The sequence below is a fragment of the Arvicola amphibius genome, chromosome 12 (genome assembly GCF_903992535.2).
Source record: "Arvicola amphibius chromosome 12, mArvAmp1.2, whole genome shotgun sequence".
In the NCBI taxonomy this organism is placed as follows: domain Eukaryota; kingdom Metazoa; phylum Chordata; class Mammalia; order Rodentia; family Cricetidae; genus Arvicola; species Arvicola amphibius.
Genome location: NC_052058.2, coordinates 120061225 through 120080576, shown reverse-complemented (window position 1 = coordinate 120080576; position 19352 = coordinate 120061225). Strand labels below are relative to the sequence as shown.

At 50.0% G+C, this 19352-nt stretch overlaps 4 protein-coding genes across 4 annotated transcripts; all 4 read right to left on the bottom strand.

Annotated features, from left to right (window-relative positions):
* Nucleotides 1-271: 271 nt before the first annotated feature.
* Nucleotides 272-2007, bottom strand: Cldnd2 (claudin domain containing 2). Its single transcript, XM_038314126.2, has 4 exons — nt 1839-2007; nt 1396-1536; nt 643-762; nt 272-390 (listed from the first exon to the last, which is right to left on the bottom strand). The coding sequence occupies exons 1-4, from the start codon at nt 2005-2007 to the stop codon at nt 317-319; spliced, it is 504 nt and encodes a 167-aa protein (XP_038170054.1). The 3' UTR covers nt 272-316.
* Nucleotides 2008-5392: 3385 nt separating this feature from the next.
* Nkg7 (natural killer cell granule protein 7) lies at nt 5393-6518 on the bottom strand. The gene is made up of 4 exons (XM_038314166.1): nt 6161-6518; nt 5938-6084; nt 5715-5849; nt 5393-5605 (listed from the first exon to the last, which is right to left on the bottom strand). Exons 1-4 carry the CDS (start codon nt 6315-6317, stop codon nt 5547-5549), a joined length of 498 nt encoding a protein of 165 aa, XP_038170094.1. The 5' UTR covers nt 6318-6518; the 3' UTR covers nt 5393-5546.
* A 1363-nt stretch (nt 6519-7881) lies between these two features.
* On the bottom strand, nt 7882-13124 carry Lim2 (lens intrinsic membrane protein 2). The gene is made up of 4 exons (XM_038314321.1): nt 12950-13124; nt 10121-10270; nt 8135-8269; nt 7882-7943 (listed from the first exon to the last, which is right to left on the bottom strand). The coding sequence occupies exons 1-4, from the start codon at nt 13122-13124 to the stop codon at nt 7882-7884; spliced, it is 522 nt and encodes a 173-aa protein (XP_038170249.1).
* Nucleotides 13125-14717: 1593 nt separating this feature from the next.
* C12H19orf84 (chromosome 12 C19orf84 homolog) lies at nt 14718-19352 on the bottom strand. The gene is made up of 3 exons (XM_038313403.1): nt 19259-19352; nt 15688-15764; nt 14718-15261 (listed from the first exon to the last, which is right to left on the bottom strand). The coding sequence occupies exons 2-3, from the start codon at nt 15720-15722 to the stop codon at nt 14718-14720; spliced, it is 579 nt and encodes a 192-aa protein (XP_038169331.1). The 5' UTR covers nt 15723-15764; nt 19259-19352.

The window sequence follows — 19352 nt, the reverse complement described above, 5'->3', positions numbered from 1 at the left end:
CCTTGTGACTCCCCCGTGTCCTCGTTCCCTGTCCCCACGTCCCCTACGACTCCCCCGTGTTGGCTAATCCTCATACTCTCTCCCTGCGTCCAAATCTCCTGCGACCCCACCCCCTCACCCCGAGTCCACTCCATGTGTCCATGTCTCCGCTTCCACCGGCCCACATTCCTCCTGACCTCCTTTACTCTCTACAAGCCGCCCCCCCACCCCCCGTAATCGTTTTCCCGTCGTCTTCAAGCCTAACTAGTTCCGCAGGAAAGCACGCAGGACCGGCGCTAAAAAGCCATTCCTTTATTCTGCCCCAGTCAGGCCGCATTCACAGGCACACTGGGAACCCGCTGATGGCTTCGGTGCTCTGCATGATCATGTCCGCCAGCAGAAAGCAGAAGCCTGGCAGGAGGGGAGTGCAGAGCCGGGGGAGAAAGGTGGGCCCTGGGGCGGATGACCTGGCCTGCCTGGGGACTAGGGATGGGGGCTCCAAGGGCATCTCCACCGGGTGTGCTGGAGTCTGGAGTGCAGGTGTTGGGGAGTCCCTGGAAGTCATTGTGGGCTTTCCTGGGAGAACAGGAGACTGGGAAGTGTCTGGGGCGGGGAATCCTCTAGAGGGGTAGTTTCCACCCCTTCCTCCCTTGTGCTGGTTACCCGCAAGAAACGAGAAGGGTAAAGCCAGCCATCCGAAAAAGTAGGACCAGGAGAAGAAGACTTCTGGCTTCCAGGCATTCTTTGCAGTGTATCCAGTCAGTGCAACCATCAGCAGCAGTCCTGAGCCACGCCCACTCGTCAGGTGAGGGGACCAGGTGGTGGCTGCACCCAAGCCTGCCCCTATCGCTTAGGCCACGCCCTTCAGAACAGCCTCTGGCTACCCTTTGGCCTTTGTGGATTCCCCCTCCCTCTCCTCCTCTCCCCTCCCCTCCCTTCCTCCCCTTCCTTTCCCTTTCCATTTCTATTATTTTTATTAAAAGTAGATTCTCCCCTTAAGCAATACACCTGACCAGTTTTCTCTCTCCGTGCCTCCCAGCTTCTCTATTGTCTCCTCCCTTCCCCAGATCCACTTCTTCCCTTCTGTTTCCTTTTCAGAAAAGAGCCGACCTCCAAGAAACCACAGCCAAACAGGACAAAACAAGATACAAAAGGACAAGGCAAAAGCCTTCTTCTCAGGCTGGACCAGGCAACCCAGTGGGAAGAAGAAGAGAGTCCCAAGAACAGGCAAAAGAATCAGAGATACAGCTGCCCCTACTGTTAAGAGGCTGTCTCTCCAGTACTGGACTCCACCACTTCCTCCTCCAGCCACGCCCCTCCACTTCTAACCCTGTCAGTCAACCCCTCTTGGCTCAGCTCTTTCAGGATTGCCATCACCACCACCCACTCTCCACATGGGGGTGGCTGATGTCTCACCGCTGAGAAAAAGTAAGACAATGGCGTTCTGGCTACGCAGTGACTCGCCCTCTTGACACCGAATCCTCATCCCCATCCCCAAAGATACGATACTGAAGGTTGCTGCCAACACCATGCATGCTGCAGTCACTGCCAGAGTGTCTAGAGAGACAGGGTAGCATCAGTGGGGCACCCGGTCGCCATGAAAGAGCAGGCTTGAACTCTCCTAGTCACAGCGACCGTATCATACACACACACACACACACACACACACCGTGTGTGTCTAGAGCTCAGCCATCTCCCGGTGTGTATATGGGGACCAAGAGGGAAGCAAGACAGGTCTGGGGAGGAAAAGCCTTGGTGGTGGAGGACAGCTGGACCTGAGCCTGGGGTGGGAGGGAACATCTGGAGCTGGGGACAGGGATGGGCTTTGGAATGTGGTCTGATATAGGGGCAGGTCTCACTCTGGCAGGGAATGTTGGAGCAGATCCCATGGGTACATTCCTGCCACAGACCACTGTGGCCCCCCTGCTGTCGTATCCAGTAGTTGGTAGCAGTGGACAGTACAGTGAGGATGCTGGTCAAGAGATTCAGCAAATTGCCTCCAGTCTGAAGGCTCCTCTTCACCCCCATGCCAAGGGGGCAGCTGCCAAGGACATCAAGGTAGGACTGGCTCACACCCTTGGTTCGGGGGAGGCGCCTCCACTTCACAAGGCCTCCCTCCCCAAGTACCCCTGCCTGGTGACCCTCAAGATCCCCAACACTAGTCATGCGGTGGTTCAAAGCACCAAGGGGGCCGAGGCAAGCGATGGAAACTTCAAGGCAGTCCTGGGCCATAAAGAGTTCTGGGCCAGCTGGGCTCCAGTGTGAGACCCTATCTCAGTTCAAACAAACAGGAGCTAAAATGTAGCTCAGTGGTCGAGTGCTTGCTCAGCACGCACAAGGTCCTAGGTGCCGTCTCCTAGTACAGTATAAACCAAGAGTCGTGGGGCACACCTGTCATCCCAGCACTTGGGGGAAGGGAGCAGGAGGACCAGAAGTTCAAGGTCACTCTTCACTACATAGTGAACTTAAAACCAGCCTGGGCTACATGAGACTGTCTCAAACAAATCACCCCATGCTCCTATCCCCTTCCCGGACCACCTTCCCTAAGAACTTATGGCTCCCTCTAAGAAACTTAGTTCTCTACCACCTAGCAGACTTTAGGACATCCTCACTGGAAGCCACCCCCTTCCCCACCCCACCTGCATCTTCACTTCAGGCCGCCCAGCTCAGTGATTATCTTCCAGGGACTTCCTACCTCAGTCGAATGCCTCTATATAGGCCTCTATTGGCCCAGTGCACTCTCCACCCTTACACATATACACCCCAGAAAATGACTCACCACCTGGTCCCCTGGGACAGACAGCCCACAGGGCGTGGGGATGGGTCTCTATGAGGCAGCAGAGATTCCAGAACCCTCTTCTAGTAGCGATTTAAAGGGATACCCTCTCCTAGAGCATATTCATTTTCTGGTCTCTATTCTGGAATATTTTGTTTTTGTTTGTTTCATTCTGGGACAGGGTCTTACCCTGTAGTCCTGGCTGTCCTGAAACTCACTCTGTAGATCATTCTCACCTCATACTCACAGAGATCTGCCTGCCTCTGCCTCCTAAGTTCTGGGATCAAAGACAGGTACCACTATACCCAGCAGGACTGTGGTTTTTAGACAGAGTCTTTTAACTCTGTAGCCCAGAGTACCTTCAAACCTGCTGAGCAACCCAGGTCTGACCTTGAACTTCTGATTCTTCTGTCTCTACCTCCTCAGTGCTTGGGTTATAGTCTTGAACTAGCATTCCTAGCTTTTGTTCTGCTCTGTTTTGAGGCTGACTCTTATTGTGTAGTTCTTAACTGTCCTAGAACTTACCACATTGGCCAGGCCAACCTCAGACTTGCAGCAGTCCTCCAGCCTCAGGCTCCCAAGGGCAGGGAGTGCACCACCAAGCCCAACCTCCAGCAGCTTTCTCTTTTTTAAAAAAGATTTTTTTTTTAATTTTTAAAAGTGAATTGTTTTAAATTATGTGTATGCATGTGTCTGTGTGTGGTTCTGTGTGTGTGAGTGCAGGTGCCCAGTGGAGGCAGAGGCACTGGATCCCTTGAAACTGAAGTTCCTTGGCTTTGAGCCACCATGCTGTGGGTGTTGGGAACTGAACTCAACTTCTGAGCCTAGTTTCCGAGGCTCTCTTAACAGACAGCTCAGAAAGCAGGCCTGGGAACTAGGCTTGGTTGCTCCTGCCTGTAATCCTAGAAGGAAGCTGGAGGATTACTTTCAATTTTGAGGCTAGCTTGATCTACATATGAGTTTCAGACCAGCTAAGCTCCTGTCTCAAAAAGAAAAGGAAGAGGCGAGGCATAGAGGAAGGAAGAAAGGAAAGAGGAAGAAAGGAAGGATAAAAAGAAGGAAGGAGCTCCAAAGCTACAGCTATTGCTTGGCTGATGAAGTTGTTATAAAGCTGCTCTTCCTTTAACTACCATGATACCCCATAAGCTCTCCTGGTCTGTGCCCTCTCTGACCGTCTTCTCCACTCCTCTGGTAAATGCTGATCTCCTCCGGGTGCCGTCATAACCCTCTCTCTAGGAGAGCCCTCCTCTCCTTAAGGACAGTGACCCTGAAGATCTGAGAGAGCAACCAAAGTGTCACCTCCAGCCCTAGGTTCCTCATCTGATCCCCAGATAGCCTCACCTGCTCCCAGCTTTCCTCTGTGGCCACTCAACCACATTGCCAAGAAGATCACTGGCATGGACTCAAACTTGTTGCAGCTCTGCTGTCTCTCTCATTTTGTCAGGCCAGCTCCCCTTGCCTCCATTATGCCTTTGATCCCAAGCTCTGTCCCTTCCTACCGGCTTTCCAACGTTCCAGTCTCACTCGCCAGTCACTGGAGGGAGGCCTGTCTCTCTCACACACTTGGGACAGCTTCTCCTCTGTTCACAGTTATTGCACAATTTGCCACCATTCTCAGGAGAAAACTAGCTTTGGCAATAGAGGCCCTGGCTCCCATCTGCCTCTCTGTCATAATTTCCCACTGCCACCGCATTCTACAGTCTAGACACAAATCACCCCCTTTCATATCCTTTCCATGTCTCCAACTTTGGGCACCTCTGCCTGGATAGCATAATCCCTGCGCTCATGAATATTTGTAATCCTAATTCTTCAGAGTCTGTAGCAGGAGAATTGCTGTGAATTCAAGGACTGCCTGGGCAGTTAGTGAGACATAGTCTTCAAAGGTACAAGGGAGTTGGGCATGTAGCTTGGTGGTCGAAGGCTTGCCTTAGCTTGAAGGAGGCTCTGTGGTTCATCTTCTATGTTAAACCTAAAGAATAGTTGCTAAATATCATCTCTGGTTTAAAAAAAATAAAAGATATGCCTGGGTTTAGATTCTTCCCCACATCCTCAGGCTGTGGCTGTTGTCTGGCCCACGTCAAATGCTAGTGGTTACAGCCTTTTGTGATGCATATCAGTGGTCCCAGAGTGGCCTCACAGAGAGAAAATGAAATACCTAGTAAAAATGGGGGCCACTTGGGGAAGAAAAGAGAAAGATAGAAATTGGGAGAAAGGAAAGCAATTGAAGATGGGAGAGAGACACAGGGAATTTATGTCCACACAGGGCAGAATCCACTTCTGGTGTACAGGTCTGATGGCTCTCCCTCTCCCTCTCCCTCTCCCTCTCCCTCTCCCTCTCCCTCTCTCTCTCTCTGTCTTACCCACCATAAGGCTCAGGTATGGTTGACTTAGGTGCTGGGGAAAGAACTTGGACCTCATTCATGCTCAGCAAATCTCTACCACTGAGCCACAGTCCCTGCGCGTGTTTTAGTTTTTGCCTTGAGGCAGGATCTCAGAAAGTCACCCAGGCCAGCCTTGAACTCACTGTGTAGCCCAAACCGGCTTTGAAGTTGTGACACTCCTTGCTCCAACCTCCATAGCAACTGGGATGATAGGCCTGGCTTGGCTTATTTCTTGACTGAATTGATCTTGGAACAATTAGATCTCCGTATGTTTTTATTGAATGTGTGAAGAAACCAATGAAGGGTAAGGCAAGGTGGGAGGGACAGAGCCAGAATCCTGTATTTTCTCTGTCGCTCCTGTGAGGACCAGGCTCCAAGCATCCTGCTGACCCTGCTGTCTTGCCTTCTGTTCATAAGGTTTCGTACCCAGCCCGGGGGGTTGTGCAGTGAGCACCCAGGCTCAGGCCGCCTGGTATGGAGACAGAGATGGCAGGAGAGATTAAGTACTTGAGTGCCCTGCACTGCCCCTCCCCACAGCCCAGCAGGGTCCTCCCCGGGGAGGTGGGCTGAGTAGTTACCTGCACAGAGGAAGAGGATAGAGGAGACCCAGCCCAGATAAAAGGACCACGAGAAGAATGTCTGGACCTGCGGAAATGGAGTCTGGCTCCATCTATTACTGGTGTACACTGCCATGGCCACTATTATGGAGAGAGCTGAAGACAAGAACAAGAGAGAGCTGGCTTGGCCACTGCAGGACTCAACAGCCCTGGCATCCCAGTGCAGCCCAGATTCCATTCCTACCTGCAGCAAAAGCCATGACAGTTGACACCAAAGGGCCACGGCCTGGGAGGGATAGGGCTGGAGTGTAAGACAAAATCAGGAAGCCCACGGACACCAGGCTCCACAGGGCAGCCAGGATACAGAAGCTCTGTGTCACATGGATATAACCTAATACAGGATGAGACTTGTGGGTGTCTGTTCCCCACTGGCCATTCCCACCACCAGGCACCCCACTGCACTTTACCTGCTACCTGGATCTCATGTGTCTTTGGCCAGAGGCCGCTGTGGGAAGAGAAGTTGGGGCCTGTGGCCACTATCCAGAAGTCAGTGCTCAGAGCAATCAGAGAAGAAGTCAGGCCCAGGAAGACAGCAAACAGAGCCAGGGACCGGCAGGGCTCCATGGACACAGCTCTGGGTTTCTACTTCTTATGGGGTAAAGACACAGATAACCCAGACTATTGGGTCCTAGAGAAAGGAGAGGGTCATGCACCCAGACCCCAGGTCCTCTGAGCTGAAGAAGCAGCCAGCAAGCAGTCAGTCACTTTGGCTGTAGCTTCAGGCCTGGCATCTGACTCTTCTCACACCCTCCCTTCCTGCGTGGTTTCCCCTCCCCTCTTCTCCTCCTGCCTGGTGAGGGTGGGCCTGTTGATGTCTTCACTCACTGGCTGCTCTGGGGGTGTCCACCTTCTGTGGTCTAGGTAGTGGTTTAGACTGTTGTCACGGGTCTGTGCCTCCGCAGTTGGAGACAACAGAGAGGGTTTCCTGGAAGACCTTAGGGAGGGCTTTGGGGGCGCAGAGGTGGGAAGTAGACTAGTCATACTAGGGTGTGAATTAACTCAAAGGGGAGATGTGGCTGAGGGGGCAGTTATTTCACATTTTCCTGTGGTTTTTACACTTTGCTCCTAGACTCTAGTGCTAGAGTTTCCAGTAGTAGAAGAGTAGTGGGGTCCAAATACCAGTTCCAAGGGAGGGAGGAGTTGGTAAGAAGAGAGATTCCATGGTCCTAGTTAAAGCCTCTGTCCAGGACAGACAGGATTCCATAGAACTTAAGGACAGGAAAGCCTTCCCACATCCTCATCTCACAATATAGTGAGAATTCACCCCACCTGGGTGGGCCCTCCAGCATAGGTGTCTTAACACCAAGATGAGGCTGTCTGGGGAGTTGCAATTCAGGGCTATTCTGCCTCTGTCTTCCAGTGGTCAACACCTTCTCCCCAGGGAAACACAGAATGTGTCTGTCATCCCTTACTTTGGTGACGTAGGACTGTCTTCCCAGCACTCAAGAGATCTGAGGCAGGAGGATCACAAGATTAAGGCCAGCCTTGGCTACCTGAGACTCTGTCCTTCCAAAAACATAAACTAAAATAGAGAGGGAGACAGAACCTCCCGTTCTTTCCCTGGATGGTCCTAGTGGAGAGGGCATCCAGGGAGGGAAGCAGAGGGAAGGTGCTGCCTGGAGCGGGTGGGGGAGCAGGGAAGCTATATTTTCTGAGATCAGTTTGTTCATCCTATTATCCCACACATCCATTTCTAGACATTAAGCCATGGCTGTCTCCAAGGTAGGGACCCATTTATCTTGTTCCCATCCCTGCAGAACTGAGGAAGAGAGGACACCACGTCAGAATACCGCTGTTCCCCAACCACCACCCTAGCCGGTTTCTCCAAACCAGCACGGTGAGGACTCACACTTTGATAGTTTCACATCAGTTTTATTAGATCACAAAATGCCTCTCTAAAGGAGTTTCATTTTTCTACCACCCTTCGGACCAGGTAGGGGTTCATGTCTTCTCAACTCCTTCCCACCTGACCCATACAGGACAGAGGGATCAGGGACTCCCCTATCTAGAATCCAGGACTGAGCCCCCTCATTCCCTCAGGAGCCAAGACTTCCTCCAGCTCCTAGGTCCTCCCCTTCCTCTTCAGTGCCTTCATTGTAACTTCCATCTGCAAGGTTTACCCCGGGTCTCAGCGTGGGGTGGATAGACGCCGGCACTCATGCATCCGGTACGCACACATGTAGAAAATTCCTGTGTGGACAGAATCCATTGATACCCAAACCCTTTGGGTTTGCCTTTCTGTTTCAAGAGACTCTTCATTTCCTCCCTCCCTTAGACCTAGAGTCTGCCATCAGATGTGTGTAGGGTGTCTCGTCACCTCACCCTCTGAGGTCACTTGCCTTGCCCCAGACTTACACCTTCCCATCACTCTGCCTCAGTACCTGCAAAGAAGGTCATGAGCAGGGCCACCCAGCCCAGGATGTAAGACCATGAAAAGCGCCAGTCCCCAAAGCGGCGGCCGAGGAAGCTGACAGTGACTCCAGTGTAAATGGCCAAGGCCAACAGGACGAAAAGAGCTGGGGAGAGAGCATGGGGTGGCATGAATAAGATGGTTGGATAAGAGAATAGGAGATAAGGAAGAGGGGAGGTTGATGATGGTGGCAACAGTGGAAGGTGATGTGGGGGATGGGATTGGGTGAGGACAGGGCAGGGAAGCACAATAAAGCATTGAACAGTTCCTTGCTTCTGTGTTCTGGGAGGAGAAACAAACCCTTGCATTGTCCTGAGTTACAGAGTGTCTTAATTACTCTAAAGACCTCCTTGGATCACACTAGAGTTTGTGTGAACTAACAGGTGGCTCGGGGTGCCTATCACAAATACCTGCCAGGGATTGGGGCTGTGGTGGTTTGAATAAGAAAGCCTCCCAGAGGCTCATGTTTTTAAATGTTTGGTCACCACGAAGTGGCACTAGTTGAAAGGATTAGAAGGATAGGAAGGTGTGGCCTTGTTGGAGGAAATGTATCACTGGGGGTGGCCTTTGAGGTTTCAGAAGTCCATGCCGAGCCCAGACAATCGCTCTCTCTCTTGACCAGTGGATCAGCATGTAGCTCTCAGATATTCTCCAGCACTGTGAGTTCTCCCTTCTATAAGATAATATACTAAATCTCTGGAACTGTAAGCAAGCCCCAGTTAAATGTCTCCCTTTGTAACAGCTGCTGTGGTCTTGGTGTCACTTCTCAGCGGTGACTAAAACAGAAGGGTGTGAGGGTCCTGAGCCCGAGAGCGCTGCCTCTGGGACAGCGGAAGCTGGAGGCTAAACGAGGTCCATCTGTGGTGGCTGGTCTTCAGTGTCAGCTCTGCTGGATCTAGGACCCCCTAGAGCACACATACACGTGCATTGTGTGAGTGTGTGTTTCCAGAGAAGACGTTATTTACTTACTACGTGATTTATGTGTGTGTGCTGTGGCACTCGAGAGAAGGTCAGAGGACACTCTGTAGGAGTCTGTTCTCTCTCTCCAGTGTGTAGGTTCTGGGGACATAAGCACCAGGCTCAAAAGCAAGTTTCTTTAGCTACTGAGTCATCTCACCAGCCCCCCAAAGCATTTTAATTAAGGTAGAATATAACACCCTAAATGTGCACAACAGTATCTCATGGATTAGGGCCCTAGACAGAATAAAAAATAAGAAAGTGAGCCTAGTACTGCTGTTCTCTCTCAGTTTCCTGATTGTGGGTGCAAATGGCCAGCTGTCCCATGCTTCTGCCATCGTGACTTTTGTACCATGGTGGTCTGTGCCCTCCAGCTGTGAGCCGAATACACCTTCCTCCCTCCTGAAGTTGTTTCTTGTTGAATATTTGGTCACAGCAATGAGAAATCCCATTAATGCACCCGTGTGATGAAATTCTGGCAGGATTCACTGTATATGTCTCTTCACCAGCTGGTCCTGGGCTGAATGTGTATCAAGACTGTCACTGTAAGTGTGAATATTTTTCAAGTTCTATGGGGTGGTTAGTATTAGAATCCCTGCCTAGAGTCCCCCTAGTGAAGGGCTAAGCCGTGATTCAGTGGTAGAGTTGCCATGCCTGTCATGCCCCAGTGGGGGGCTGGGTATGGCTCAGTGGTAGAACCTCTGCCTCGAATCCTCCAGTGAGAGGCTAAGAGTGGTAGAATGTCTCCCTAGTGTATGTAAGTTCCAGAGATTTTATTCTCATTACTAGGACAAAAGAAAGAAAGGAAAGAAGGGAGGGGAGGAGGTGATTGCCTCTAATTACAAAGTGGAGTTAAAAGCAAAGGAGAAAGGGAGGTCGGTGGAGTTGGGTTTGGGGTGAGAGAGGGAGGGAATGGAGTGAGGGTGGTGAGAAGTGCGTGTTGGTGTGAGGTTGAGGATCTGGGAAATTTGGGTGGGGAAGGAAGGATAGGCTCACTCACTGGAGGCAAAAAACATGATGCCAGCGGAGAAGGGCCTGGAAAGGCGGGTGAAGGCAGACTGCTGTGCAAAGGCTAGGACGCCCATGATGATGCCCGAGGTGGCACACAGGGCAGACAGGATCATGAAAGCCCTGGTGGCATTCCAATATGCTGTGGAGACACATCACAGTCACTCCGGACCACTGTTTCCTTTCATGTATCTGACTTGGCTCTTCCCTCCTTTGACCTAGCAGACTCATCCTCCAAAGCCTCAGCTCTCATGACCTCTTCTGGGAACTGATCACGGCCACCATCCCAACTCTCTGCTTTTCATTCTAACCGTCTCTTCTATTTCACCCCCTCCAGCTTGACTTCTCCCTGAAGACAGGGACTGGCTTGGTTCTTGATGTGAGCATCCCAGCATGGGTGTGGCTTACACGTAATCCTTGTGAAGTGTTTATTGAGTGAATGTTTCCCCATACGCTTTTGACAATAATCACTATCTCACTGATCCTTTCCTTTTTGTCCATTATACTTTGCTGCAACTGAAAAGTCCTGATCTTTTAACTGTATCTGCGGTGTCTGAAAAGACCAGGGCTGGCTCCTTCTCTCTCAGTTGCATACCCAGCTCCTGACACCTGTCTGGCAAATTTTGAGACTGGGTCTCTTATAGCCCAATCGTCTTGTCCTTGAAGTTAATGTAGCTAAGGTTGACCTTGAATTCCTGACTCTGCTGTCTCTACATTCCAAGTGCTGGAATTACACTTGAGATACCATGCTTTCTTCTGTCCTAATGTGGCTCCGCCTGGGTCTCCTGAGTTCTAGAACTACAGGTGTGCACCACCATCTCTGCTTCTGTCCGATCCTTACAGATAACTGAACAGTCCCCGAGCATTCCTGGGAGATGGAAGGAGGCTGACCTATGAAAAGTGTTTGGGCTAGGTTTAGCTTATTTTTGTTGTTTTCAGGAATAACACTCAATAATTATTAATTAAAATACTGTAAAAAATCTTGAGTGTAGCATGATGTATTTTGATGTATTTAGCTTATCATATACTATGTTGTATGATACATTAAACAAAACATTAAATATTACTAATTTCCCATGCTATATAGAGTATATTGTGTAGATTACAGCATATTATTCATTAGTATTATATATTTATACCCAATATATACTATGTAATATATTTCTCCATGTCATGCTTCTTTCGTCATATGTGTGTGTATGTGTGTGTGTGTGTGTTTGTGTGTGTATGTGTGTGTTGAGTACATGCCTGTGGCTGTTTATGTGGAAACACGTATGTATGTGCACATTGAGACCCAAGGTCGACCTTGGGTGTTGTTCCTCAGGAACTGTCTACCATGTCTTTTGAAAAAAGTCTCTCCCTGGCTCACCAAGTAGCTAAGCTGGCTGGCCGGGGAATGTCAGGGATCTGCATCTCTCTCTAGTGTTTTAGGGTTAGAACTGATGTTCCTTTGTTTGTTTGTTTGGGTGTTTGCCTCAGCCTCCTGGTTCCAAAATTATAGATTTCTAGCCAGCGGGCCAGTCAGCCTACTTGCTTGTCTGTTTGCCTGTCTGCTTATATACCTCTGGTTATTTGAATGAGAATAGATTCCATAGGCTTATATATTTGAATATTTGGTCCCCAGTTGATGGAACTGTTTGGGAAGAATTAGGAGGTGAGGCCTTGTTGGAGGAGGTATGTAACTGGGGATGGACTTTGAGGTTTCTAAAGTCCATGCCAGGTCTAGTCTTTCTCTTTCCCTTTCTCCCCTTCTCTCCACCTCCTGTTTGTGGATTAAGAGGTATCACTCAACTGCAGCACCACCCCTGCCTGCCTACCTGCTGCCATGCTTCCCATCATGATGGTCATGGACTCTAACACACTGAAACTGTAAGCCCAATAAACTCTTTCTTCTATAAGTTTCCTTGGTCATTGTGTTTCGTCATGGCTATAGAAGAGTAACTTAGAGACTTCCTACTTACCCATCTATCCATCCAGCCATCCATCCTATCTATCATCTAGCTTGTCCTATCACTCTGTCCATCTATCCATTCTATCCATGATCTCTACATTATTTATACACTTAACCATCCTGCTCATATTTCTCTTATCTATCCATACATCCACTCTATCATCCTTCCTATCATCTCTCTCTCTCTCTCTCTCTCTCTCTCTCTCTCTCTCTCTCTCTCCATCCTTCATTCGCCCATCTAACCATCATCTTTCTATTATATATATATCCGTCAATCAATATCAGTCAGCCAGTCAATCACCTATTCATCTATTCATGTATCCATCCATCCATAAGCACATGACCTGCTACACAGTAGATAGATAGCAAAAGGTCTTTCATCTGGCATGCAGTCCATCAATAGTCTTTGTGGTCCCTGTCCCTACCACTGTTTATTGGCTCATAGCACTTGTTTGTTTGTTTGTTTGTTGTATTTTGAGACAGGATCAAAGTATGCAGCCTAAAACTCACAATCATCCTGTTGTCACATCCCAAATGCTGAGATTACAGGCACGTTACCACACCCAGCTCATCACAGATATTTATAAAATATTGTTCTGGCAACCCCAGCCTCTTTGCTGCATCTGACACCATTTTGTGTGGGAAAATGCCACTCCGTTAACTACAAAACCTTACACCCTGTCCCTGCAACTAGAAAACAATCCATACATCCCAAGTTTGTTCCACCCCCTGTTGAGCATCTTAGTCCAGTGCCTCTGCCTCTCTGAGCCATCATGCTTTCTCTTAGAATGCCAGGGTGATGGCCGTAGGGCTGGGCTCTGGGCAAGGGCTAGACCTCAGTACCACTCAAACCCTGGCCTCAAGGCTCACCAATGCTCTCCGTCTGTAGGAAGCACTTGCTGCCCAGGCAGTAACGCCACAGGCCCTGGTGTGCGAAGGACCCCGACAGCCGGTACTGCATCCAGTGGTCCGTTGCTGTGGCTACCACCAACAGGATGGTCCCCACCCAGGCACAGAAGAGGCCGCCACCCATGAAGCTGTACATGGCGATCTGTGGAGAGGGGAGAGCTGGTTTGTGAGTGGGTATCCTGGGCCTGAGAGAGGACGGTTGGGGTCTGGACCCCCCTGGGTTTGAGAAGAAGGCTGGAGAATGGGCCTAAAGGCCTAAAGGAGAAGAGGGGGAATGGAGACTCCTGGGTCTGAGGGGGGAAAGCAAGTGTCTGGACCCCTGGCTCTGAGGAAAAAGGGCTGAGAATCTGGATTCTTCATTCCTGACAGGAAGATGTCTAAGATCCTCAATTCAAAGCTCTTGGAGAGAAGGGCCTGGGAACCTAGGCTTCTCAGGTAAGGGACTACAGGTCTCACGCTGGTGCCTACCTGAATGGCGGAGACTGTTCTGAGCCCTCCTTCTGCCGAAGCCCCTCGGTAGAGACTGAGCTGAGCCAGGTTGCTGGCATCTCTGCCTCATGGCTCCCCTAAATCCCTTAAGCCTCCCCACACAATGGCTGCATAGCCCAGCAGCTTCCAGCAGGCAGAAACACAGTGGCAGCAGAGACCTCAATGGAATTTGCTGAAACAGGGGACAAGGGGGCCCCATCAGCCTCTGTCTGTGATCCTACCCATCTCCCTTAGTCCCCACGACGGGTAGCCTGAGCTTCACAGGAAGCATGGCCCACACAAAAGAGACAGGGCAGCCATCCTTTTATTGTTCAACCTGGGCTTCCCAGGCAGGGGACAGGGAACAGCAATCATGGGTGGATACAGGTGTCTGGACATGTCAGGTGAAGGGGTTCCTTGTGGGGTAGGACCAGGGGCTTGTCAGAGCTTGACTGGGACATGGCAGATGTCGGGACTGGAGCTGGGGCTGGGGATGGCGCTTGGTGTGACATGAAGGTGAGTGTGAGGTGTGAGATGAGGGAAATGAAATGAGGACCAGGAAGAGGAGAATGAGGTCAGTCTTGTGGTCCACAGCAATCTCAGCACTCAGCCGACTGAGAGAGGAGGATCGGTGAGACAGGTTTTAAAACAAAGAAAAATGAGTTGGGGATGATGATAGACCTTATGGCCGAGAACTTTCATCCCAGATACTTGGAAGCCTGAGACAGGAGGGTCGCAAGTTCAAGGCCAGCTTGGACACTTGGCGAGACCCTATCTCAAGATAAAAATAAAGGATGGTTGCAGTTTAGTTCAGTGTTTGGCTGGCATTCTGGAGACTAGTACTGAAAAAAAACCCAGCAAATAAACAAATTAGGAATGAACGTGGATTAGAAACGAAGGCCAAGAGAAGAGTGTTGAGGGTGGTGAAATGGGGTTGACTGTGGAATGGAGAGGAAGGGACTGGGGTGATGATTTGGCCTGGAAATGGGGTTGGAGCAGCCTTGGGGGCATTAAGAATAAGCCGGGATAGTAGCTGGGCTTGGGATACTGTGAGTCTGGGCAGGGGAGTTTTCTTATTTGGAATGGAAGTTGGGTTTAGGCTTTACAAAGTGATCTATAGGAGACCTCCGGAGGCTGTGGTTTGGGGACTGGGAAGGCTGTAGAGATGATATTTCTTAGGAGTACCTCTGAAGGATTAGTAACTCTGTGAGCTCTTGGAAGGAACCCTTGGGTGGCCAAGTACCAGATGCTCTTTGGGGTCCTAGTAGTCTGTCTCCCAGTCTTCAGACAAAGGCGCTGGAGGTGGGGATGGTTCCAGGGCTCCAGCTTCCTTCTGCCCATCCTGGGATAGTGGTGTCATTGGCTGGGTCTTGGGGCCAGCCCTAGAGCCTCCTGCCATGCTCCTCTCCAACTCTTTGTCTCTCCCAGGACACCATCGGGACTGGCCCCGGCTCCTACCCCTGTCCCTGCCCCTGGAAGGCCTGCGCTGAACCTCCCAGCCCCCAGAGGCCTGGTCCCATTTCCTGGCAGGCCTCCTGGCTGTGTCTGGTGAGATGTGATATGGCTGCGCAGAGGCAGAGCAGGAGCAAGGGGGTAGGGACTGTTGGAACTTGTAGGTCCCCAGCAGGGCAGTGTGTAGGAGGTAAGACAGAGTGTCCAGGCGGATGGGGACAGTCACAGCGGCCAGTTGCTCAGGGAGTCCCAGGTGGGCTGGGTCTAGGGTGCTCAGAAGCGAGGGTGGTAGGGCTGGGGTAGCTGACACAGACCGTGCCTCAGTTCCCGCTAACGGCAGAGAAAGGCTGTCCCTAGGAAGATAGATAATAAGGCCGGTCAGTCCATCATCAGCTGTCTGCACTGCTGCCGGGGACACAGCTCATGTGAGTCCCTCCACCCGCTTATTTCCTTTTCTTTTAAATTCCAGCACCCAGCACCCCAGTTCCAATTTCCAGCTGCTAAGTGTCTAAGGCTTAACTTTGTAGTTAATTATTTTACTTATTTATTTTGAGACAAGGTCTCATGTGGCCAGGTTAGTCTCATACTCTGCTCTGTAGCTGAACTTCTGTTCCTTTCCCCTCAGCAGTCAGCCACCAAAGTCCTCCAGAGAGTTCCTAGGTCATAATGTCTATTTGGTTTTTAGATGGTATTTTCTGTTCAAGGCATTCCTGGCTCTAATATACTCTGCTCCCCCTTGTTCCTGAGGCTGTTCCCCCAAAAGGTTTTATCTCACTCACCCACTGCACGAAGCCTCATCTTTTAGCTCTTCCATCTTCTCAACTGCGTCAGAAGTCTTTTCTAGATCTTTCTGAGGCTTAACCGGAAAGGGAGGGGCAAAGGAAGAAACCAGTCAAGGCCTATAAAAGGGTGGCGCTCTGGGGCGGGGCTAGCAGGATTCAAGGAGCTGCAATTGGGCAGCCCAGAATATCCCCCCCCCCCCACCTAGACAGAAGCCAGCTGTAACTCATTTATATCTGGGGGACCGGGCCAGTACCCAGCTCTACAACCCCAACTCTCGTGGTTTGAACATAGCTATGGTTCTAGACCATAGGCGGCCTCCCTCAGACTCAGCGGACCAGGCTCCAGCCCTCTTCCCTCAGATCGTCAGCATCCTCACTTAGAAGCAGGGGCGGAGACCCCGTTTCCTCCCACAGACCCAGGGATCTAGGCCTAGACACAAGCGTCTCCTCTATATTTCTGCAGTTGCCTCAGGCTGTTCTTTGTTGTGACTTTCAGATTGAGGACTCTGGGTCATGGTAAATTTAGGCATCCTGGGGGCGGGGTGGCAGATCTACTACATGTTAACTCTAGCTTGCTCTGTGACCTTAAGTTTGCCTGGTCTCTTTGCTTCAACTTCCACATTTTAAAATGAAGCTAACGTGATTGATTCTGGCAAGACTCTTGTGACGTCTCTTGATGGTGCATGTGCAAAGCCGCAAACACTGTCCTAGCTGCTATGTGGGTCTAAGGGTCACTCAGAGATTCACCATTCTGAACATTAGTACAGTTTAAACAACGAAGAGGCTAGATAGAGGCTTTTATTCAGACATTGGTGCCAGGGATTCAGTCCAGCCATATCAGTCAGGGGTTTATAAAGTCAAGGAACATAAAGTTACATTCTGTTTACAGGTAAGCGGAAGGTTATCTGGAGCAAAGCGAGCTTTTGTTTACAGAAGCAGAAGCAGCAGTTAACCTTGTGACCTAGTTTCACGAATTAACAACTGTTTTGTTAAAGTTGTATAAGACTAGGCAGTTTTAAAGCAATCCTTAACAGCCCTTAACGCTTGGAGTTCAGTTGCGCTTTACAGTCCTTGAGCATGGAGGTTTTAAACTTTAAATATAAAAACGAGCCATCAAGATGACGGTAGCCATCATACTGTCGTTAGAGACTTATTTTTAACCATGTGTGTGCGTGTGTGCATGTGTATGTATGGAAGCAGTACGTGCGGAGGCCAAAGGAGGGGTCGGCTTTCCCGAAGCTGGTTGTCAGCTGGGAAAACTGAACTCAGGCCCACTGTAAAGCAGCAAGCATGTTTAACCACTACTGAGTCATCTCTCAGTCACTTAGCTGAGACTTGATTATCTGCTCGTCGTCACTGCAGTTTGTTAAGAAGCCGTTGCCCTTCTGTTCATTGATTCAAGGAATATTTATTGAAAGTTGGCAATGGTGGTGGAGGCAAGAGGTACGGCTCCAGATCATCCTCAAGCACATAGAGGATTCCATGACAGCCGGTACTACACAAGACTCTGCTTCAAATCAAAACAAAACTCGACCAACCAGAGTCTCAGTGCCCTGAGGCACTGAGGGTATTTGGAATAGTTGCTTAGGGAAGGGTTTCATAGGAATGTTTCAGAAGACCTGGAGGTTGACTGGTCTGGTAGACAAAACAGAGTAGGACTCTAGTCACAGCAAGAACAGGAATGATGAAGAAAGGGGCTGGATTTTTTTCTTTTTTGGATTTAATTAAATCATTTAATTTTTTTGCACGGCTTCGTGTAGCAAAAAGTGGTCCCATGCTCACTACGTAGCTGAAGATGACCTTGGATTTCTCTCCTCCTGCCTCCACCTCCCAAGTGTTGGAATTACAGACTTATGCCCCCACATCTCTTTTATGTATTGCTGAGGTTGAACCCAAGGCTTTGTGTGCTCAGAGCCAGGGGTGAACCCACTAGCTATATCCGCAGCCTAAAATTTTGACCTTTGATTTCCTTTTTTTTTTTTTTTAGATTTTTTTGTAATGCTAGAAACAAAACATAAGACATCTTTTTTAAAAGAATTATGTTATGAGCATGGGTGTTGTGTTTCTTCCTGCGGCTTGTGTTTACCACAGAGTCGGAGGGAGGAACCCAGGACTCAACCACGTGCGTGGAAAGGTTGTTTATTAGGGAAGGGGGTGTTCCACAGTGGGGTGAAGGGACAGGAGGGGGGCAGGAAAAGAGGAAGAAGAAAAGGGGGAAGGGAGAGAGAGAGAGAGAGAGAGAGAGAGAGAGAGAGAGAGAGAGAGAGAGAGAGAGAGAAAGAGAGAGAGACAGGGGGAAGCAGAGAAGTGGGGAGAGAGGCAGAGGCGAAGCTGCCTCTCCAAGAGGAAGATGGAAAAGAGAGCAAGCTCAGGCTGGAAGCTGAAGATCAGCCTGCCTCAGCAGATGGGGGAGTGAGTGGGCGTGGGCTTGGCTTGTCTCTTACAGGGACCAGGGACCAAAACCATAACAATGGATGTTTTGCCTATGTATATGTCTGTATCATATGCATGCAGTACTCAGCTGAGACAGTCAGAAGATGGCATCAGTTCCTTCTGGAACTGGAGTTACAGATGGTTATGGGACACCATGTGGGTGCTGGGACTTGAACCCTGGTCCTCTGCAAGAACGGCAAGTGCTCTTAATTATGGAATCATTTCTCTAGTTCCAGACAAACCTCACAAGTTCAGCAAGTGCCCTTCCAGCATTCCTCCATTCTTCCGCTGTCACCCCAGCCCTCTCCTTTCCTCTTCCCTCCCTCACCTATCTCTTTTCAGAGTCTCCTGTAGCTTCGTCTGTCCTCAGAAAGACCTTGAACGCTCGATCCTCTGCCTCTAGCTTCCCAGCACAGGCATTACAGTAAATCGTTCTTTCTTTTTTCCTCCCTCCTCTCCCCCTTCCTCCTTCCTTCCTCCCCGCTTTCCTCCCTTTATTTTTAAAGCACTATGGGATGAAATCCAGGGCCTCCGGCATGCCAAAGCAAGCCCTCTACTACTGAGCTGTGTCCCTCAGCCTTACTTCCTTGTAAGAATGGGAGGGCTTGGGTTGCTGGGATACACCAGTAAGCCTAGCCCTGGTGAGGCAGGCAAAGACAGGAGTGCTGGGATAAACCGAGGCAAGTTCCAAATCTGCATGGGCTTCAGAGGTAATAATTATTCTAATAATAAATAAACACTTTGAATGATTTTAAGCTCATGTGTGACATGATTTGACTTATACTTTGAGAAGAGAACTTGTCTGTGGTTGGAGAGTGGGTTTTGATGTATAGTGAACTCGGAAGCTGAAGGCCAAGTTTAGGGGTGTTTGAGAAGCAGGACAGCCTGTTGGACTCCTGGAGTAGGTACCCCCAAATCAAAGAGGACACAAGCTTTTTGTTTGTTTGTCTTCCCAGGGTTAAGGGCTGAATCCAGGACCTGACCAAGTTACAGAGTCACTCTCCCAGAGAGCAGATCTCCAGCCCCTCTTTTGTTCCTTGTTCTGCTCCTCAACTAGTGTGTGGCCTGAGCAAGCTACAGAGGCATTCTGAGCCCTTTCGTTTGCCCATTTCCGGAGTGATGGGATTTCTCTTACCTTATTACTTGGTGGCTGTATACCTGGCCTTTTAGGGACAGCTTCCTTCCCTTGGCTCTGGCTCTGGCTTTGAGTAGATAGCACCTCCTTGTAC